Consider the following 19,413-nt stretch of genomic DNA (forward strand, 5'->3'; position numbering starts at 1 on the left):
TTTTTGAACGTGTATGCCCGCGCCCCTAACCAACGCATACAGTATATGAATATACATATATATATATATTATATTTACAATGATGAGGAATGTAAGGCCGCCTCGGCCAAGCAAACACATATGTAACGTGTATTTGAACCACGTACACTTATATTTACATGTTTACATATACGAACATCCAAAGCAAAAAAATATATACACGTATAGGACTCAACATTTACAAATTCAATATTCTTATATGCAGCCCGCTGATTTGGGCCAATGTGGAAAGCAGAGCGTTACAATTATCTCCCAGCTAACTGAAGCGATTGAATGTCTATACATAATTTGTAATGCAAAATAAAATATATCACGTTATATTAAACAGTATCTCTCGAGCTTTTATTTCTTCAATTGAATACAACAGTTTGGTTTTCGGACTCGAATGGTAAGGTGTTTGATCTTCGCAATCCGCATGATACCTGCAAGAAGAGATAAGATAGAAATTAGTTTCTGTATTTAAGGTTTAATCATATTGATGGAAATAAATGTGACTGATCAGTCACGTGTGTTATCGACAGAGAAATTCAGCTATATGCTTGTCTAGGTTTTCATCAAGCAAAAATGATAACCTTGCAAGAAATAAAAACAAAATACCTACCACAAAGTTCAGCTGATTCACAAAGCCAGAAGCCAGGTATTACCTAGAAGAAAAGATAATGTGGATATTAAACAAATGTCGAGTGTTTAGCTTTCGCGAATGGCGTTATTTTGTCAGCTGAATTTATCATCAATTCTTCTTATGACAGGGATAACTGTTTAAAAATGGTTGTTCATCATAACATCAAAGTTTCATTCTATTATTTAATTTACATACCTCTTGAACATTTCTACATTCATGGATGTTTTAGCCACTCGATAAGATTGTTCCAATAAATGGTGAAGCCTAAAACATGAAAATAAAGTTTTGATTAATGTTGTGTTCTCGTAAGTGATTCGGCACAGTTAAAAATATTGGTCTAGTTCAGTCAAAAAAGGTAGCAACACATGTGAATTCAGGTATATGCTTGTCTATTGGTTTGTCATCAGAAAGTTGAGATACATTTTATGAATTCATTTTTAATACACACCTTAATAAGGTTGTCGGGTAAATATTCTGTTCCAATGGCAATCCTAAGATATCTGTAAGAAAAATAGAAAAAGATTTAAGCAAAAAGATCTATCAAAGAACAAATATATTTAAGAATTTAGGTATCAGAAAATAATCCGAATCGTCATAATTTCTCCGACTGGGGCGGTATAAAACATCACAAAAAATAAAAGTACAGTTCAAGATTGATTGATAAAAAGCATACCTTGTACTAAAAATCAATTCCTATTTGTGTCCTTCAGAAATTGTGAATATCTGTAAGAAAAAATAAAAAGGTCTTAGCAAACAGATCTATCAAAGAACAACAAATCTATTTAAGAATTTTGGTATCAGAAATAAATCCGAATCGTCATAATTTCTCCGACTGGGGCGGTATAAAACATCACAAAGAATAAAAGTACAGTTCAAGATTGATTGATAAAAAACATACCTTGTACTGAAAATCAATGGATTTTTGTGTTCTTCAGAAAGTGTGAATATCTGTAAGAAAAAGGAAAATGGTTTTAGCAAAGAGATCTATCAAACAACAAATATATTTAAGAATTTAGGTATCAGGTAATTCCGAATCGACATAATTTCTCCGACTGGGGCGGTATACGAAATCATCACAAAAATTAAAAGGTCAATAATTGTATAGGAAAGTTGGCCTACCTTAAAAGTTTCCAAGCCATCCTCCACTGGGTATAATTTGGAGTTTTTCCATCTATGCGAATCTGAAATAAAGAAGTTTTTTTTAGTAAGATGATAGACATATAGAGATAGATTCACGTAAAAAGCTAGTGTGTCAGATTATTGTATCATCAATTATTTTTATGACAGGGATAACTGTTTGGCTTTAAAAAGATGTTCATCACAAAGGAAATTTCTCAGTAGGTAGCAAAAAGTGGGAACTGACCTTTCTAATCACCTAAATTCCTTCATGGCTTGATTGATTTTGTGCGCAGATATCTGTAAGAATAAATACACTTTAGTTTATGTTTAATTATTTGATTTAAATTAAAGATAGTGTTTTGCTGAGCTCAGTCAGGTGAAAATCAACACGATTGTTCGGTTATATGCTTGTCTATTGGTTTGACATCACAGTCTAAATACATACGAGTATATTGTTATTATATTACAGATTAATTACTCACCGTCAAACTACATAGCCGGAAAACGATTTCTAGTGCAATACCACTAGTGAAATTCTAAAGATATTTCTGAAAAGGTAAAAGAAAGTTGCTTTAAAAACCACTTGTAAAGGATAAAAATAATTCATGGATGAGATTTAAATCAGCATTTTAGTTTAGCGTTGGATATGGAACAGTTTTCTTCATTGAATATCAAAGCGAGCTGGGTAAATGTTTCATCATATTGTTAAAAATGTTCGTAAATCTGCTTTTAAATTACCTTATAATTCCGAATTTCATTTCTGGTTTCCATTGGTAGCCATTGTTCTATAAATATAATAAAAAACAGAATAATAAATTAATACTTAAATGTTGGCTTTGTGATAATTTAACACTTGTAAATATACAATTGACTCAGTTTCTAAGGTGTAAGTATTCATCAAGGCTCTTCAAGAGTAGCAAATAATAATAAATCATCATTTTCACGTTTAGCTAGTTAACTTAAAAAACTTTATACACACCTCAGAAGAGATCCAGAAGTTTTAGTGGATTGCATATTTCGGTCATTTGGAAATAATCATGATTTTTGTTAACCATTTTCTGCAAATATATTGAGAAAGCATACTGTAATAGGCGTTTAGAAAAAATCACATTTATAAGTGTATGATAAAAGTCAGCAATTTAAGTTTAGCGTTGGATATGGAACAGTTCTCTTCATAGAATATCAAAGCGAGCTGGGTAAATGTTTCATCATACAAAAAGTGTATCGCGAATAATATAATTATGTTATTACCTAAACTTTTCCATTTCTCAGGCATTCGTGGAGCACTTATTTCTGCTCATTTTATTTTGCTTCCGTCCATCTGCAAACAAACATATACATAAAATATTTTTAGAACATTAAATTAACAAATTTATTCTTGATGAGACTTTCGTTTTTTAAATTTTACATCAGGTTAAAAGGTGTAAGTATTCATCAAAGCTCTTCAAGAGTAGCAAATAATAATAAATCATCATTTACAAGTTTTTTACTATTTAAGTGTATGAAAACCTACCTTCTCGTAAGCCATGTGCATTTTAATCCACTTTCAAATGGAATCTCTGCAAATAGAAACACAACCATGTTAGTAAATATATTAACAAATAACGCATAGTTTATCGTAAATGTAATAAGTCAGCAGTTTAGTTTAGCGTTGGATATGGAACAGTTCTCTTCATTGAATATCAAAGCGAGCTGGGTAAATGTTTCATCCTTCAGTTAAGTAAGATATCAAGCAACTATAGTTTACAATATGAATATGCTTAGTCAACTGGTACAGTTCTTTCAAAAATTCATCTTTTTAAAAGGCTAATCTTTGGGATTCGAAGAAATAACCACGTGGTATTTCATGGACCCAAGGTAAATATTTTTTTTCACTTTATTGGATATGATACTGTACCGCTGGATTTTAAATGGAGCATAGTACTATTGCAAACTATAGTTAAGTGAAGTTTAAATAATTTCAAGTCAAAACTAACCTTACTTTTGGACACGTGTTGACAAATTTGGTAGAAAACCATGAAAATTGTTCTTTTCCATTGCTATTTTCAGAGATTGTTCCTGCTACCGCACATCATCCTGTAAATTAAAGAACAATATAAGTATATTGCACATTTATCACTAAATCAGTCGGCAACTTGTGGCTTTTTTTATCAGTAAAAATAACCGAATCAACACGTCTCTTCAGACTGGGGCGGTACGAATCTAATCATCATGTAAGCCTGAGCCATCTGCCTATTTAATACACCACACAATAATGCAACGTTCGCTTACCTTTATGTTAAATTTTAGTTGAGAATCAAAGCAGAAAACTCGACCGTCCATTTTGAGTGAAAAAAAGAAGTGAAAGAATGCACGTGGCGATGTGACCATATTACGATTTTTGAAAATTATTTAATTTATCTAACTGGTTATCGATAGTTCTCGAGGGTAGTTCCAAAAATCGTGTGTTCCAGAAAGTGGGAACCTCTTGTTATGTTATTCATCAATATTTATTCTATATATAAGAATTATTTATTTATTTATATTATTAATTCGTTATGGGAGTTTAATAAACAAAGTTTGTTTAAACAAAGGCTGGGAAAGAAAGTTATAAGAACTATTCAATTAAAATTTTTAATAATCAAATTTTATAAGAATTCTTTATAATTCTTCTTGTGATATGTGATTGGTATAACATAATTTGTATGAATTATTTTGGTGTTGTTATTATTTTTATGCTGCGACATCCAATACAAATTGTTCTTATTTTAGCAAAGACTTTAGTAAACTATGGTTGAACATTATGAATTCATTTCAGTTTGTTAATTAAACCTAATTATTGTAAATGTTCCATCGATATTTTACTAATGGTTCTTGACACTGCTGATGGTTCATCGGAGTACTCCACCACTCCGCGCGCTCTATTTCGAGTCCCGTAATGTATTTAAACTGCTGGTGCCTGGTCACGCTGCGTATTTGTTGTTGCTTGCCGTTGCGTCGCGTGTGTGTCGCTTTGCGTAACGTTTAAAGTTTCGATTTGGATTTTCTCCGGCAGCCGAATCCGCCAAAGAAATGGTGCTGACCAAGGAGTACCGCGTGTGCATGCCGCTAACGGTGGAGGAGGTGGGTGGCCAATTGCACTTCACCCACATAACAAAGCACCAAATAAAAGTTTTCTCTCATCATTTTGCAGTACAAGATCGGACAGCTTTATATGATAGCGCGCCACAGTCTGGAGCAATCGGAGGAGGGCGAGGGCGTTGAGGTGGTGGAGAACAAGCCCTGCGAGGATCCCGTTCACGGCAAGGGCCAGTACACGGAGAAGCACATCCACTTGTCCAGGTGCGAATCACTAGAAGCACCTCTAGCTACTTAGTTAAAGAATAACTCACTGACTGCAAATAACTTCCATTTCCAGCCGACTGCCCTACTGGATCCAGGCCATTTGCCCCCGCGTCTTTTATGTGATAGAGAAATCATGGAACTACTATCCGTACACGCTAACAGGTGAGGAGTGACAGTAACCCACCACCACCCACTGCGCTTCCCAGTCTATTTATAGTCTAATTGTGTATTCCGGAAGCGGGATTGCCCCCCAGCCATCTTACCACAGCCATATGGCAAACGTTCTGAGAACATCGTGTGATTTTTGGGGGCCAGCAAGAATTCCGCTTTATCAGCAGACCATCATCAGTATGGTGGGGGTACGTCTGCCGATAAGAGCTCCATTAAACGCACACCTGTTTACGCACTAAGTACGTCACCGATATGGTTTTGTTGTTGGGTTTGAAGAAAGCTCTTCATGGCCAGCTGCTCCAATCTCCGTGCGGCATTTGCTAGCAACTGCCTGTATTCCCAGCGCGTACATATGTTGATAAAATCCGATTACACGGTCTCCAATGCATCCGATTAAAAGCCATAAACTCCATGGGGATTGTTATGGCAGCAGGTTGTTGACTTCGAGGGAGACATCCATTACCAGCGAGTTTATTTACAGCCAAAGCTGCAATACTAGGAAATTACTTTCTATGTCGTTGATTTTGATTCTATGAAAGCAAGCCGAACTTACTTTTAATAGCGCTTTTAATAGGTTCTCTACTAGAAATAATCAATCAAATGGTATTTTAAAATTTTTAATTGTGCCTTTGTACCTTAGGCCTTTAAATATTTTAATGGGCTCTTATTATCAGAGCCATTACCCCTGTACTTTAAAGTATTTTCAGATAAAACATTTAACAGGCTGGTTTATTGATTTTGTATTTCTGTCATATTTTCATGTGCTGTAATTGGTCCCAAATTGGATGGAACTTTTACTAGAATACACGGTAATTGCATGAACTTATTTGGAGCCGCCTTTGCTAACCAATTATTTCTTGCCAGTGTTCCTTCATACCAAAACTAAATGTGCTCATCAAAACTAAGTACGAGGACAACAGTGGCAGCACAGAAAACGTAATAGTAACTTAAAGGTCAAGCTAAACATTGAAGAATAATGTAATTTCTTTGTCAGTGTCTGGATCTTACTGAAGAAGAGCTCAAAGTTCGGACTGTGGATCATTTGGATATAGCGTTCGATGAAGTCAGTGCCAAGCATTATAAGAAGGAGGAAGATCCCAAGTTATTCAAATCCGAAAAGACAAGTAACGTGAATGATGAAAGTCAGTGCTAAATAATGCATATATAATTTATTCCTAGACCGTGGTCCACTGATTGAAGGATGGCGGGAAACGGACAAGCCCATTATGTGCTCCTACAAGGTGGTACATGCCAGCTTTGAGGTATGGGGTCTGCAGACCAAAGTGGAGGACTTCATTCAGCGCGGAATTCGGGAGATTCTCCTACTGGGACACCGGCAGGCTTTCGCATGGGTGGACGAATGGCACGGCATGACCCTAGAGGATGTTCGGGCCTACGAGCGTCAAAAGCAGGCCGAGACCAATGAGAAAATTCACAACACAAGTGGTGGCTCGAATGCGGCGGCGGGAGACGCGGCCAGCGAGGCAAATGATGGAGATATTGATTGAGATTGAGAATTTCACTAAAACCTAGGAAAATTGAAGTGACAGAATGCAGGCAAAAATAGTACCTTTATGGCCTCGCGGCAAGCTTAAAAAGTTTCATAGGAAATATCTTATTAACGTACGCATATTTGTGTACATAAATATATCATTGTCGATGCATTTCAACGGTCCAAAGAAGCTCAGAGCTCTAGTAACTGCCTGCTGCGTTTAAAAGTACAATGCACAAGCACCTCGCTGGAAACTCGTAACCAAATAATTGTTACAAATATAGACCACGCAACTTTTAGTCAAACTTTTATGCGTTGCACAGACATCCTAGTGAACGGTTTGTGTTAACTATATTCCCTAGATTAGCTCACATCTAAATGTATATTTTGGTGTACAAATTCAAACGATTAAACATATTAGTAATGTACCTATGTCACATGATTGTTAATTACTTTTATTCAGCACCCGAGGGCCATTAAAATGTTCTGATTTGCTGCTGCCCAAATTATAAGTCATTTGTATGCCAATGAACCGGGCAGCAGCTAGTGGTGATGGTGATTCACCAGCCACTGGACAGAATGGATCGCCGCCAGTGTGTAAATCAATAAATGCGAGCGGAATTGACCCTGACACTGATCGTAAATAACCCCCACCCACAGCAGGGGAACGCAACAGCTGCTCCAACCGAAACGAGCCCCCAAAAATCATGGAGAGGGCTATTGATAAGCCTATATCGCTCTCGCTGCCAGCTGATTTGCCGCTGGAGATCTCGGACGTCAAAAAGTATTACCCGCGGAGCGGCTAAAGAAAAAAAAACAGCAAAAGCGCCAGCAGTTCGCGTTCGCGCCGCATTTGAACTTCAAACGCGAGAAAAGTAGCACAGTGCGGATAGATACGCGGATGCGTGGTCATTAAGCGGCGGATCGCGGAAAATAACAATGCTTTGATAATGTCTTTAGCATAGAGCCAATGGCAGAGTTAAAACAATTCGATCGCAATTGCCTAACCTGCCCAACCTGCGCCGATCGCGACAATGAAATATTCTGATTGAAAACAACGCCAGCCGGATAAACAGTCTTAAAATAAATATTTAAAAATACCCGCATAATATTATGGCGATCAGTGTGTTTCAAGAACGGACAGCGAAAACAATTTCGCTACTTTGCATGTTCTTAATAAGGTAAAAACACAAGTGGACAACGCGGCGTATGCGTAATCCAGTGTAAAAGTTGCAATGCGGCGCTGTTATCAGATGTTTACAGCACTAGCTGATTTATTAATAAACATACTAAATCCTATTCTGGTCCACTCCATATGTGGGTTATAGTCCATGGTAAACCTTTTATAGGGGGCCCATGCAATCAAGCCGAACTGATTGGCTTTTATGGTTAATATAAAGACTAGACAAACCAAGCGAACTCAAGTACATTACAGAGTTCACTGGAACCAGAGCTTAAGTTGCCCTATCACTGTTTGTACTTCCCACACATGATATGATAGCTTTATTCTCTCCTGTTTTGAGTAACAAGCTTAATATTCCAAACGCACATGGGCAATTAGAGCCATAAAGTTCTAGGGTAGCAACTCCCTCAAAATTCAAAACAGAGGCAAAAAGCCATTGCGCACTTATCGCTCACCCCAAGCAGCGTATCACAGCCGTGAGTTTCGGAGGGAATCAGGTATTTGGCTCATATTTAAAAATTCTTATCGCAGTAACGGCTATAAAAAGTTTGCGTTTATCAAAATAATATATAAAGCAACAAAATGCTTTCAGATCTGGGTCGGTTGTCTATGGCTGCTCACATTTCTTTAAATCATCTTTTAGATCTCATTTATTCTGCTATTGGGCAATCTCGCTGAGAATCAATAACCAATTGACAGCAGCTGTCGTGACGAATTCATAAGTGGATTTATTTATACATATTTAGTGTCAGTGGAAAAGTGATTGAAATGTATGCAAAGTATCTTCAGAGTACTTTTAAATCATTCTCTATTTCCTAGCCAACCGATTGTCTAAATGAAATAGCATGCCAATTGTCCCATGATCAAAAGTCAACTGAAGAATGCATTGAAGCATGCTTTTCAATTAAAATTTCGACTGAACTTGTCCGCAGAGGCAATCACGCATACGCCATGTTGTACACTTGGCAAACATTTTAGCGGACCAAGTGAAACTTCGAGGTATAAATAAAACAAATTTCGGGTTTCAGAAAATATTGAAATACAGGTCGGAGCGTGTGCTTGTGGCTTGTGTACCTTTTCAATTTGGCAGTAGTAATTAATGATAATTGACAGTCCAAGTCACTCGGAGAAAGAGTGTCGATTCTGTCAGTTGGGATTTGGGCTTTATAAAGCACATATGCGGAATAGCAAACGTATTTCAATATTTGTCGTTCCCAAAATGCTACCACTTCTAATCAAACAAAGCTGCTACCGAACTGACTTTATTCGTGGTTTTTACGTAAATATTTTTGATGTTATTATATATCACTTTGTGTATTGTCGAGTTTAACGCCTTGAACGCCAGTTGCTAATTGTCAGTTAGACCCCACTTAGTACCCTTCGGAAAACGCGCCGGGGTATATTAGAAGATGATGTATGTATTTTCCGCAGCGCTCTTATGTTTATTCAATGATAAACTAGCTGATATATTTACGGTTGAACATTTGTTTCGGAAATAAACTTATAGCTTTATTACCGAAAGTTTTCCCCGACCTACCTCTACATTCTACATAGTTGGTTGGAAAATATAATTGATGTGAGGAAACGGGTCTTTGAAATCATTCCCGATTTTGACTCCTGTCTGTCAACCAGCAATGTAGCACCTACAGATGTGCCAAGTGAGCATCATGTGATATACTTTGGTTCTCGGTTCGCTAATAGAACCGCCATATAGACAAAGCAAACAAGATCTCCATACTACACTACTGCCTGCGTAGTATGCGAGTTGAGTTGAGCTACCGTTTAGATTACGGATATATATATTTGTCAAGTCGGTTGGCTAAAAGCAGTTTGCAGCGCTTAATACCGATTCATGGCTATTTTTAAAGGAGAGATCAATAAATAGGACATAATAGTTTTTTCTCAATTTATCAACGCTTAACATGTTAGATGAACCAAATTTCCTGGATGTGGGCTGAAATAAAAGAGGAAATTAAATAGTTAGTATCTCTATCTGTATCCGTATCTGTGTATTCCCCAAGCAATTAAGTCTTACCTGGGCGTCTGCTTATCGAGTTGGCCCTAAAAGAGAGTCGCACTGCGGCTAAATTATCACCAATTTGAGGGCTGTCTGGCCCAAAAATAGCATCATGACATACTATGGACAATTATTTACTTACCACCTATCTGTGACTTAGACTGGGCCATGCCGCGGATGCGTATGCGGATGACAGCCATGAGACGAGCACTTTGCTGGCCACCAGCACCACCGAGATCATGCCGTTGCCCGATTCCGGGCGCAGCTGCTTTGGTTGGTCCTCCGCGCCGGAGGCAGCGGGCGGAAACTGCTCCAGATCAAACCGGAACGGAACGCTTAAGTGCTATGGCGGAATGAATAACCTGGCTGCCCTCAGGTGAGTATTGTATAAACACAAAAAGGGCCCATTTAAATCCGTTTGATATGAGATTCAATTCAAGTGCCCAACGTATCCGCTAGGTGGCGCAGCAGATAGTCATGTTTGTTTATTTCCATTTAAGCCAATCTGGAAAGCTGAGCAGAGCGCAGCCCGCCCTGGAAATGCTTATATGCGGCTGGCCAAAGGACGGTCTAAATCATTTCAGGGAACTGCAGAGATTGCCCCGCCTTCGATCGCTGACCATCGAGTACAGCGGCTTCACCGAATTCAAATTCGACTTTCCCGAGATGTCGGAGCTGCACACCATCAACATTTCGTGGACGAATCTCTCATACATCTCATCCCGCACCTTCAAGCGGGTGCTTCCGCTCAGGGTCTTAGATCTGCGTTGGAACCAGCTCATCCAACTGGATGGACCTCTGTTGCTGCCCCGCAACTTCGAGCAGCTCTATCTGGCGGGTAATCCGTGGAACTGCACGCGAAACTTCAAGTGGATGCTGCTGCAGCCGGAAAAGGGACGTCTGGTGGTGGACCGCGACGAGCTGGTCTGCACAGATCGGAAGTACAAGGAACGCCATATGCTCCTGGTCATGCACTATAAGCTGGTGGGTAACTCCTTAGCAATCCTTAGTCCTATAACCTGATTAACTGATGAGTAACTGATTACTGCAGGAGCTGAAGAGGCAATGCCAATCGCACGAGGATCTGAGGAACTGCACTTGCCTCATGCATCACATCTTGCCCAAGACTCACATACCCCTCTATACGGTCAACTGTTCCCATTTGCAGTTCCACCGCTTGCCCGCCTTTTTGCCGGATAACACCACCACTTTGGTTATCAACGATAATATGGTAAGATTTATAATGTGTTTAATGAAACATAACTCACTAGATTTGTTATCAGATCAGTGACATAAATCCGCTGCGAGACAATCCACACTACCGCCACGTGGTGGATATGCAGCTGGAGAACAATCACATATCCAACGTGGACAACTTGGAGGACACCTACTGGCTGCAGAACTTCCGCTTGCTCAACCTGCGTGGCAACAATCTCCGCAAGCTCCATGTCTACGCCTTGGACAACGCGCTCGAAGACAACGAGAACGCCAATCTGCTATTGCTGAGCCGAAATCCCTGGCACTGCACCTGCAAGTTTGGCAGCCGCATGCGAGAGCTGCTGACCAAGTACAAGGATATCGTGCGAGATGCGTGGAATGTAAGCTGCACCTACCGCCTGGATGACGACCAGCTGCTGGCCAAGGTGCTGACCCTCAGTCGGCAGGAGATGTGCAATCTAAGCTTGGACGACGGCACTCAGATCCATCCCATCGATTGGCTGAACGGGGTGCTGGCCAGCCTCATATTCCTCATCCTGGGCAAGCTTGCCTACGATTACTACTACTACAAGTATTACGGTCGAGTTCCTTGGATTGTGATGAAAATGCCTTAGTCTACGTCTTATGTTAAGAGAGTTAGGCTCGAAAGTATTTCTCAACCGGAGACAACGGTTTTCGGTTTATTCTTGCAAATCTACAAAAACAATAGCGGTCTTTGTAGCATATATGAATATTTATATATAAATAATGTTGTTTAGGTATTTATGTATGTATATTTAAGCTAGGTCAACGCAAAACTCTCAAAATAGTTGTTGTATTTTCCACACTATTGCACTTTCAAACTGTTTTATATGGTTAAAAACATTCGTTCTCACGTTCCTACACATTTGACGGTTGATTTTAGCATTTAACCTGCATTTAAATTGGCACAAAGCGCTTAATGTTTGATAATGAGAAACAGCTAAGATAAGTTTATGTTTGCAACTGGACAGAACGGAATCTGTGTGCATTTTATGTTAATTGCACATTATTCCATTTAAATGAATCTAATATTGTATCATGTATATATACAATTAAAACCCTCGATTTAATTTCTTTGGCTTTCGAAATCAGTGCAAATTGCCGCATCTGTTCGGTCAAAGCAAATGCAAAATGTTTAAAATAATTGCATAGGGTACAAGCTTATAAATTAAACAACAGTGCTGGACATTGTAAACGAAGCTTAAAACATTTTTGTACTTTATATCAATCAAGTGAAAGATTAAACAAGGCTTAATAATTCGCTGGCTGTAAGCGGCATATCTAAAATTCTTTTCGTTCCCTTTGTGAGTCTATTGAATGGCGGTTAAAAAGGTCTTATAAATTTGTTGTATAAAAAGTCGAAGTAAAATTTAGATCGTTTAAAATTGAGTTCCCTTGGTTTGCATTGTATATGATATGGAATCATTATCTAACCACTATACAAAACTGAAGACTCACGAAGGAATCAGCCAGAGATCGCAAATTAAATAACAGTGGATGGCATAAAGTTGGCTATTCTTCGAGGACCCAGACTATCTGGTGTCCTCGCTTACACTATCTGTTTTTGGCTAAGCATGCGAGTATTTAATATGTTTATAAGATACGATCCAACGATCCACTGTACAGCCTAGAACAGCATGTAGGAATGGTCACGTTCCAGTCGCGACTTGGCGCGGGATTGTATATTGCCTATTGGATCCGAGGGCGGTGGTATGCCATTGATCTGATGGGTAGGCTCCTTGTAGAAGAACTCAGTCCTTCCGTTCTTGTGGCCATAATAAACGGAGTCGTGGGATCTATGAATGTTTCAGACTTAATAAAACTTTTCAAGGAATGTGTGTGATTGTGGAACATACCTTAAGATCAAATCTGTAAGTTGATGACCACTGGAATGTATCGAGTGCATGCTTTCAATGATGTTAAGCTCTAGGGGATTCCAAGCGCCATTGCGCTGCAGCACATCCCACTTGGAGTCGACGCACATGAAGCTATAGTTGCTGCCGTCGCGGTTGTCGCCCTCTACATTTACGTTTAGGGTCTGGTTTAGTTGAGATTCCATGTGCGGAAACTTGGCCACGCAGATGTCGAACTAATTGGATCAAATATGATGAATTATTAACTGAATTCATTCACGACAAAGTATCAATTCACTTACCATCTTTTGCACAACTTGTTGCTGTTGACAAGTACCCTCCTCCATGAGCAATAACAAGGTCATATTCTGCTGTCCACAAATGTAGAGTTCAGTTCTTTGCAAGCCATCAGGTTGAATGGGACCCGGCGGTTGAGCAGGAGCAGTGGACAAGGCGGCCAATGCATCCACAGCATCCTCGCACTTCAGTGAACTTCGCCGTGGGAAAACCTTACTGGTTGTGAGCGGTGTTTGTATCTCGATGGGCGTAGTTTCGCTTAGAGCCAGAACCGATAGTTTGGCCATCAGCGGTGTTAGTGGTACTCCACCAGCTCCACTGCGCCCGGCCGCACGCTCTCCGAAAGTAGATTCTCCGGCTGATTTCAATGGCAGAGTCATGGATCGCTTGTCCAGCGGAGTTTTGGCTGCGGAAACGTTGAGATTCCTATCGGCGGACGATGCTTCCGCTGCTTGCTGTCTCATGTGCTCGTCGAGCTTTTGGATCTCGGCGTTGAACTCCTGGAACTCGGCTACCAGAGCGGCTAGCTCGGCATCCTCGTGCGCCTGCTCACTGGCCACACCCCACAATTTGCGGTACTGATCGAGAAACTGCTGAAACAGGCTGCGCGAGATCTGCTGGCCGTTAGTGTTGAATACCGGATAGGTGGGATCGCTGATGGTCCGGGAAGTAATCTTCTCATCGTCCTCTATGAAATCCGGAGAATCCGAAGAGGCATCGCCATTAGCGCTTCCATTCCGATTCACATCGGTTTTCAGGCCATGTGTAAAGTTATTCAGTTTCTTTGAGATGGCGCGAAGTGCATCCTGGAGGTCTGCCGATGATTTGCGTCGTGTGAGCTGTTTGTTTGGATTGCTAATGAAGTTCTGGAAGAATTTCTCTACATCCAGTTTCAGAGAATTTCGACGCGAATGTGCTTTGCCATTGGAGTTGTGCATATCCTCCTCTTTGCCCTCATCTTCGGGATTTGCGCAAATGGACATTACATTGGCCACCGGCAGTACCTTGTTCTCGGTCATTGGAGTGTTGCAAACGCTGGTTCGTCCAATGAACTGCGGATAGGAATCGGTTTCGTCGAAGTTTATTGATGCAATGCCCGACTCTGGGAGCTCTTTGCTCTGCATGCTTTTTATACGCAACGGCAGGTGGGTGGGTCGCATAGATTTGGGTCTGGCTGGTGGCAGTTCAACTGCCCCCGGCTGCTCCGTGGCGTGCTCCTCCTCGGGAATATGGGTGAAAATGAGCGACTTGTCCCGCTTTATCTTACGCTTGGCATACTGAAACGGCATCCCATTTTGGGTGAGCTGAGCTGTGTTCATCTGCAGGTTCTGCGCGCGCTGTGCTTCGCCAGCTAACTGGCGGTACTGCATGTGCTCCAAATAGACCACCAGCATCTGAACGCCGTTGGGTATGTGGAACTCAGGATGGTTGACCACCGGCTCGGCCGCTGTGCGAATGTGGAGTGGATCGGTGAGCACCAGGTGCTTGGTCACCATATCGCTCAGTTGCGAGGCCACCACCCTAAAAGAAAAACGTGTATTTGTGTTAATAAATTGTTCAGACTTTAGCTGGATTTGCCTACTTGTTGTGGTACAGAATCGCGCCGCCGAGTATTCCCTTGGTCTGTTGGCAACTTTGCAACGTTTGTATAGCCTCCAGGAATATATGACTGGCCGTCTGGAAAAGAATCATGGTTATCTAGGTGCTCGGTTTGTTATTTTGCTCTTCTAATCACTTACCTTTGGCATTCGCAGCCTGGGCACATTTTGAAATGTATTTCCGTTGCGTTGCAGCATCGGCAGATATGTTTCAAAGATGTGGTACAGTTTCTCGCTGAGATTGCGGCGGTTCAGGGCGGGCGGTGCGGCATACTGGGCATACAAAGTCTGCACATCACGGTGGAAAAACTTGAGCAGGGAACTCAGCAGATCAGCGCGATGTTCCAGCAGTTGGTCGCCAATATTGCGATCCGTGCCAATTGCCTGAGAAACATAATACTCGATTGAATTGATAAAAGAAAAATGGAATTATTTGAGGAATCTCACCAGAATGAAACGCCCGAATTCCTTCAGCACAAACTTGCCATTCTGCAGGGCCAGGATGCGGGGATTAAAAAAGCAATCCTTGAGGAAGTACGAGGTGCCCATAAGCTGACCACACAATGCCACCTTCTGGGAGTCGGACACCCAGCTCGGGTGGAAGTAGAGCACCGCCGATATGGGATCATCCGCCTCGTCCGTGAGACACTCTGTGTCGTAGACAAACACTATCATCGTCTCCCTGTAAAAAGGATGGAGTTTAAAGGTTATTGTTACTTGGAAATATATTTCAACTTAGTTTCAAATGTATGGAGAAAAAAAAAGCAGAGTGCCAACTATTTTCCCTGCTAGAATATGAGCTGAATCTGAAAACTTGTTCAAGAATTGATACAACCAGAGCTTTAGCAAAACCGGAATGCACGTAAACACTACAAGTACAATTAACGTTTTCGCAAACAGTTAATTGTTTTGTTTTATGCAACATCCATTTGTTTGGCATTGTTTAAGGCAATTCCTGGTGGATGTGTGCACTGGAAACACAGTTTAGGGATCAAGTAAGCAACCTCTCGGTGAGGACCACGGCCTGCTGCTTCTGCTGCACCTTCCGCCATCGCTTGTGCCTGGTTTTGCGCCAATCCCGAAACATTGTTGCTGAAATCTATTAGATTTCGGTGCTCCCACGTCTAGCGTTGCATCGTGGCGCCTTATCACGCTTAACGACCGACGTTTCTGATAAGTCAACAAGCCAATAGCTCCGCACAACGCCAACTGTCTGAGTCCGATGTGGCCCAGCTGCCTGATACGACCAACTGTGATACGAGAGCGTGATCAGAATTCCGCTCACGCCTAGGTGGGCCAGCAGGTGAGAAGTGAGGTGAAAGCTTCCGAGTGCTTCCATCACTGCGGTTGAGCGGGTGTATAATGTATTCATCGCAGTGGTGACCACTTCAATGACGAAGGTATCGATTCCAATTTTACGGTGTAACGAATTCGATGATGCCTTGTTTTGTTTATATTGTATACATTGAATCGGAATTAAACAACAATATAATCGGATTTTATAGAAGTTTAAACATAATCAAAGACCTTGTCTGATTTATTGCGCGTTGTACAAAGTTGATGTAAACAAACTTATCCAGCGGCAGTTTTTAACACATTGGGTGGTAACTGTTGAACTTGGATCCCTACATCAGGCTGTCCAGATAGGCTATACTTGGCCACATATCCATTGGGACCAGCTTCGTAGGTGACCAGCAGGTTGGTGGATCCGGGAAAACGCTGGCTAAGAGTGCCCTTCACTTGAAGCACATCTGGAGCAATCTGTTCAACAACCTCATCCCGCGTCGAGCCGTCGAGATCAATCCTACAATATGGGAGCCACTTGCTAGTGTTTACTGAATTATCTTTACACCACTATTTGTTTACCTCAGGGAATAATTATTCTCAGATGGCACCAGCACAACTCCATTATCGTTAATGGGCGGCACGAACTTGGTAACTGAAGCTGTGGGTGCCGAATTCACCAGACTCACAAGCAACACCAAAATCACCTGTAGCAAATATTATACAACGATTGGCAGGCAAACTTTTGCGACGAACTCACTGAGCTTAACATAAAGTGAGCCATGATGATCTTTTGGCTGTTGTTTAGCGACTAAAGTTCTTAGATGCCTCACAGCTGGCAGCTAGCAAATAAACACTAACTTAAAACACGTTTAAAACTGGAATCACTAATAAACACATTCCGAAATCATTCTCCGCTTATACTATAGGTATAAGATGTGATTTTTGAATACTGTCAAAATGGTTAACATAAGAAAACAATAAAAGCACCCACAGTGAATCATTGGCCAAGAAACAAAGTCACCTAATAAGATTTTAGATCAGGGTCGAAACAATTAACGATAAGAGCAACCAAAATAGGAATATCGGTTTCTTATGGTTAAGTTAAACAGGTGAAACTCGACCACATGGAAGTGCAGCCAATTTATTGATTTATATTAAGATGACTTACATATTACTGTTAATAAATAGGGAAATGACTCTAAATATAAATTAGGGCAAGTTGTGGTTCTAATCTCTCCTTAATATCAATGCCAAACTTCATCCAGCTGCTGTTTTCAGAGCAGTGGGACTGAGGAACAGTGGAGTATCAGGAGGCGGGGTTGGAGGACCCTTGCCGTAGCTGTATTTTGCCACATATCCATTCGGACCCGCCTCGTAGGTGACAATAAGATTGGCGCCCTGATCCTCGAAGGGCTGGTTAATCACTCCTTTCACCTGCAGGTGACCGGCTTCATTCTGGCTCACGGTTTCCTGGCGAATAGTGCCACCCGGATGTTCGATTCTACAGATGCACAACTATCTAATTAGGGGGTCGTTGTCTTTGGACTTTGTTTAGCTACCTGAGAAAGTATTCTTGATTGAGGGGCTCGAGTTGAAAGCCATTTGTGCGAATTTGCGGAACGATGGTTGGAGAAGTTTGTGGTGCCCCGTCGACCAAAGTGAAGATGAGAATCGCCAACAGCTAAATATTATTATGATTTCAAAAGTATAAGGTTTAACTTTGATTTGCAAATGAGACCACACTACCTACCGCGCAAAATTGGCGAGACATGATGACCTGTCTGTGGTTGAATATAAACTATCTGAACTGCCGAACGCTTGGTCAGCTTTGAGCCCGAAATAAAGGCTGGCTCATTTAAGTAGCAAACGAGTTTTGATTTGTACGAAGATGATACAAAAAAATCACATTTCTGCTTCATGAGAAACACTTCAGTACACCTACTAATTCAAATAATTGCAAAATTCCCATCTTATACGGCAATTGAAAAAGGGACACAATAAAATCGTCAAGACTCATCTAGCAAAACCATTTGGTAGCGGTAGCCTTCACTGCGACAATTAACTTGCTTCCAATTACTCCCCACACGTCATGCCCAATGCGAAATCATTATCATGATGAACTTGCGACTTCATTAGCCACCTGGCCGACGAAAATTTCCTGGGGAGTTCCCAGTCAAAATTTAACTCTTTCTACGTGAGATTCTTACAGTTCTAAAAAGTAAACTTTGGGATATGACGAATAGGTTTTTGAACTTTAAGACATGGCTCATTTCGGATTTGTAAGGGAATGTTTTCAAGAATTTGCTACACTAAAAAAATAATATATAATATATATATGTAATATAAGATTTATATGTAATATTTATGTTATAATAGTAAGGGTTTTTTGTTTTTCCATTTTGTAATAATTTATATTTTTCCAAAAAGCCGAAAGGGCAGAGAATAAGCTTTTACATTAAAATATAAAAACAAACTTTTAAATTTTATATGAAATATATTCATAAATAAACAATGTTTATTTTTTAAGACTTTTCTTAATATAATATTACAAATTAATCCAATACCGGTTTTTGATGATAGCACTTAATAACTTGTTTAATTGTAGACTCATGCATCTTCTTGAAACATATTATTAAACTGAACTTAATAATCATATTTCATTTTACCGGTTTACCCATCTTTTGAACTTTGACATTTTATCAATTTCACCGCTCGAAATCAATACTTATCTCGGTCTTCTTCTTCCCCTTTCACTTCCTGTGTATGTGAATGCAAATTTAATGGGCGAGGGGGTGGTGGGTGGCTGCGAGGGCGGAGGCTGCAGCTCAAAACAAACACAAAAATACCCTCACATACACAGCGCGCCGCCCACACACACACACTCACACACTCGCAGACGGAGGCACATAAACGATTTAAAGTCTGTACTGTTTTTGAACCTTATCTATTTCACTTACTTTGCAGCCATGGTGTATTGCACTTGTAATCCCTCGGTGTCGAAAGATTATTGCACTTTATTTCTGCTTCATTTTATTCATTAGTTTTTATTTTACTTTGCACAGGAACTTATGGCGCTGCCATACCTTGATGTCACCAAAAAACACCGCACTGCGTTGCTATTGGTACTCTTTAATACCAGTGGTAAGTTTAGTATATTTTTGTGGTATATTTT

At 40.4% G+C, this 19,413-nt stretch overlaps 5 protein-coding genes, 2 long non-coding RNA genes and 2 other non-coding genes across 11 annotated transcripts; 2 read left to right on the plus strand and 7 right to left on the minus strand.

Moving 5' to 3' along the window:
* Positions 1-354: 354 nt before the first annotated feature.
* On the minus strand, positions 355-1,163 carry LOC122613115. Its single transcript, XR_006325668.1, has 4 exons — positions 1,110-1,163; positions 857-925; positions 641-683; positions 355-461 (listed from the first exon to the last, which is right to left on the minus strand). It is a non-coding gene; the product is annotated as an uncharacterized LOC122613115 (long non-coding RNA).
* Positions 747-828, minus strand: LOC122615387. The gene has a single exon (XR_006325836.1). It is a non-coding gene; the product is annotated as a small nucleolar RNA R38 (small nucleolar RNA).
* Positions 1,164-1,324: 161 nt separating the features above from the next.
* On the minus strand, positions 1,325-4,203 carry LOC122614040. Of its 2 annotated transcripts, none has more exons than XR_006325720.1 (11): positions 4,052-4,203; positions 3,762-3,856; positions 3,294-3,339; positions 3,032-3,101; positions 2,760-2,838; positions 2,519-2,565; positions 2,263-2,328; positions 2,025-2,077; positions 1,781-1,842; positions 1,560-1,609; positions 1,325-1,384 (listed from the first exon to the last, which is right to left on the minus strand). It is a non-coding gene; the product is annotated as an uncharacterized LOC122614040 (long non-coding RNA). The 2 variants fall into 2 exon arrangements; XR_006325719.1 differs by having other exon boundaries at positions 3,757-3,856; positions 4,052-4,202.
* On the minus strand, positions 1,907-1,989 carry LOC122615385. The gene has a single exon (XR_006325834.1). It is a non-coding gene; the product is annotated as a small nucleolar RNA R38 (small nucleolar RNA).
* Positions 4,204-4,722: 519 nt separating the features above from the next.
* Positions 4,723-6,926, plus strand: LOC122613793 (cytoplasmic phosphatidylinositol transfer protein 1). Its single transcript, XM_043788176.1, has 7 exons — positions 4,723-4,882; positions 4,953-5,101; positions 5,178-5,266; positions 6,077-6,084; positions 6,140-6,211; positions 6,270-6,399; positions 6,455-6,926. Exons 1-7 carry the CDS (start codon positions 4,832-4,834, stop codon positions 6,781-6,783), a joined length of 828 nt encoding a protein of 275 aa, XP_043644111.1. The 5' UTR covers positions 4,723-4,831; the 3' UTR covers positions 6,784-6,926.
* Positions 6,927-7,634: 708 nt separating this feature from the next.
* Positions 7,635-12,276, plus strand: LOC122615010 (protein singed wings 2). The gene is made up of 5 exons (XM_043789840.1): positions 7,635-7,948; positions 10,128-10,343; positions 10,468-10,951; positions 11,019-11,198; positions 11,251-12,276. Exons 1-5 carry the CDS (start codon positions 7,881-7,883, stop codon positions 11,797-11,799), a joined length of 1,497 nt encoding a protein of 498 aa, XP_043645775.1. The 5' UTR covers positions 7,635-7,880; the 3' UTR covers positions 11,800-12,276.
* Positions 12,277-12,390: 114 nt separating this feature from the next.
* Positions 12,391-19,345, minus strand: LOC122615008. 2 transcript variants are annotated; one of them, XM_043789837.1, is made up of 7 exons: positions 19,199-19,345; positions 15,402-15,636; positions 15,096-15,338; positions 14,939-15,033; positions 13,362-14,877; positions 13,063-13,295; positions 12,391-13,002 (listed from the first exon to the last, which is right to left on the minus strand). In XM_043789837.1, exons 1-7 carry the CDS (start codon positions 19,207-19,209, stop codon positions 12,834-12,836), a joined length of 2,502 nt encoding a protein of 833 aa, XP_043645772.1. In that variant the 5' UTR covers positions 19,210-19,345; the 3' UTR covers positions 12,391-12,833. The 2 variants fall into 2 exon arrangements, with proteins under 2 accessions (XP_043645772.1, XP_043645770.1); XM_043789835.1 differs by lacking the exon at positions 19,199-19,345 and adding an exon at positions 15,959-16,335.
* LOC122615012 lies at positions 16,446-17,078 on the minus strand. Its single transcript, XM_043789842.1, has 3 exons — positions 16,999-17,078; positions 16,821-16,945; positions 16,446-16,758 (listed from the first exon to the last, which is right to left on the minus strand). Exons 1-3 carry the CDS (start codon positions 17,020-17,022, stop codon positions 16,527-16,529), a joined length of 381 nt encoding a protein of 126 aa, XP_043645777.1. The 5' UTR covers positions 17,023-17,078; the 3' UTR covers positions 16,446-16,526.
* On the minus strand, positions 17,458-18,146 carry LOC122615011. Its single transcript, XM_043789841.1, has 3 exons — positions 17,992-18,146; positions 17,801-17,922; positions 17,458-17,742 (listed from the first exon to the last, which is right to left on the minus strand). The coding sequence occupies exons 1-3, from the start codon at positions 18,010-18,012 to the stop codon at positions 17,499-17,501; spliced, it is 387 nt and encodes a 128-aa protein (XP_043645776.1). The 5' UTR covers positions 18,013-18,146; the 3' UTR covers positions 17,458-17,498.
* Positions 19,346-19,413: the final 68 nt, after the last annotated feature.

This window comes from Drosophila teissieri, chromosome 2R, assembly GCF_016746235.2.
Source record: "Drosophila teissieri strain GT53w chromosome 2R, Prin_Dtei_1.1, whole genome shotgun sequence".
NCBI lineage: Eukaryota > Metazoa > Arthropoda > Insecta > Diptera > Drosophilidae > Drosophila > Drosophila teissieri.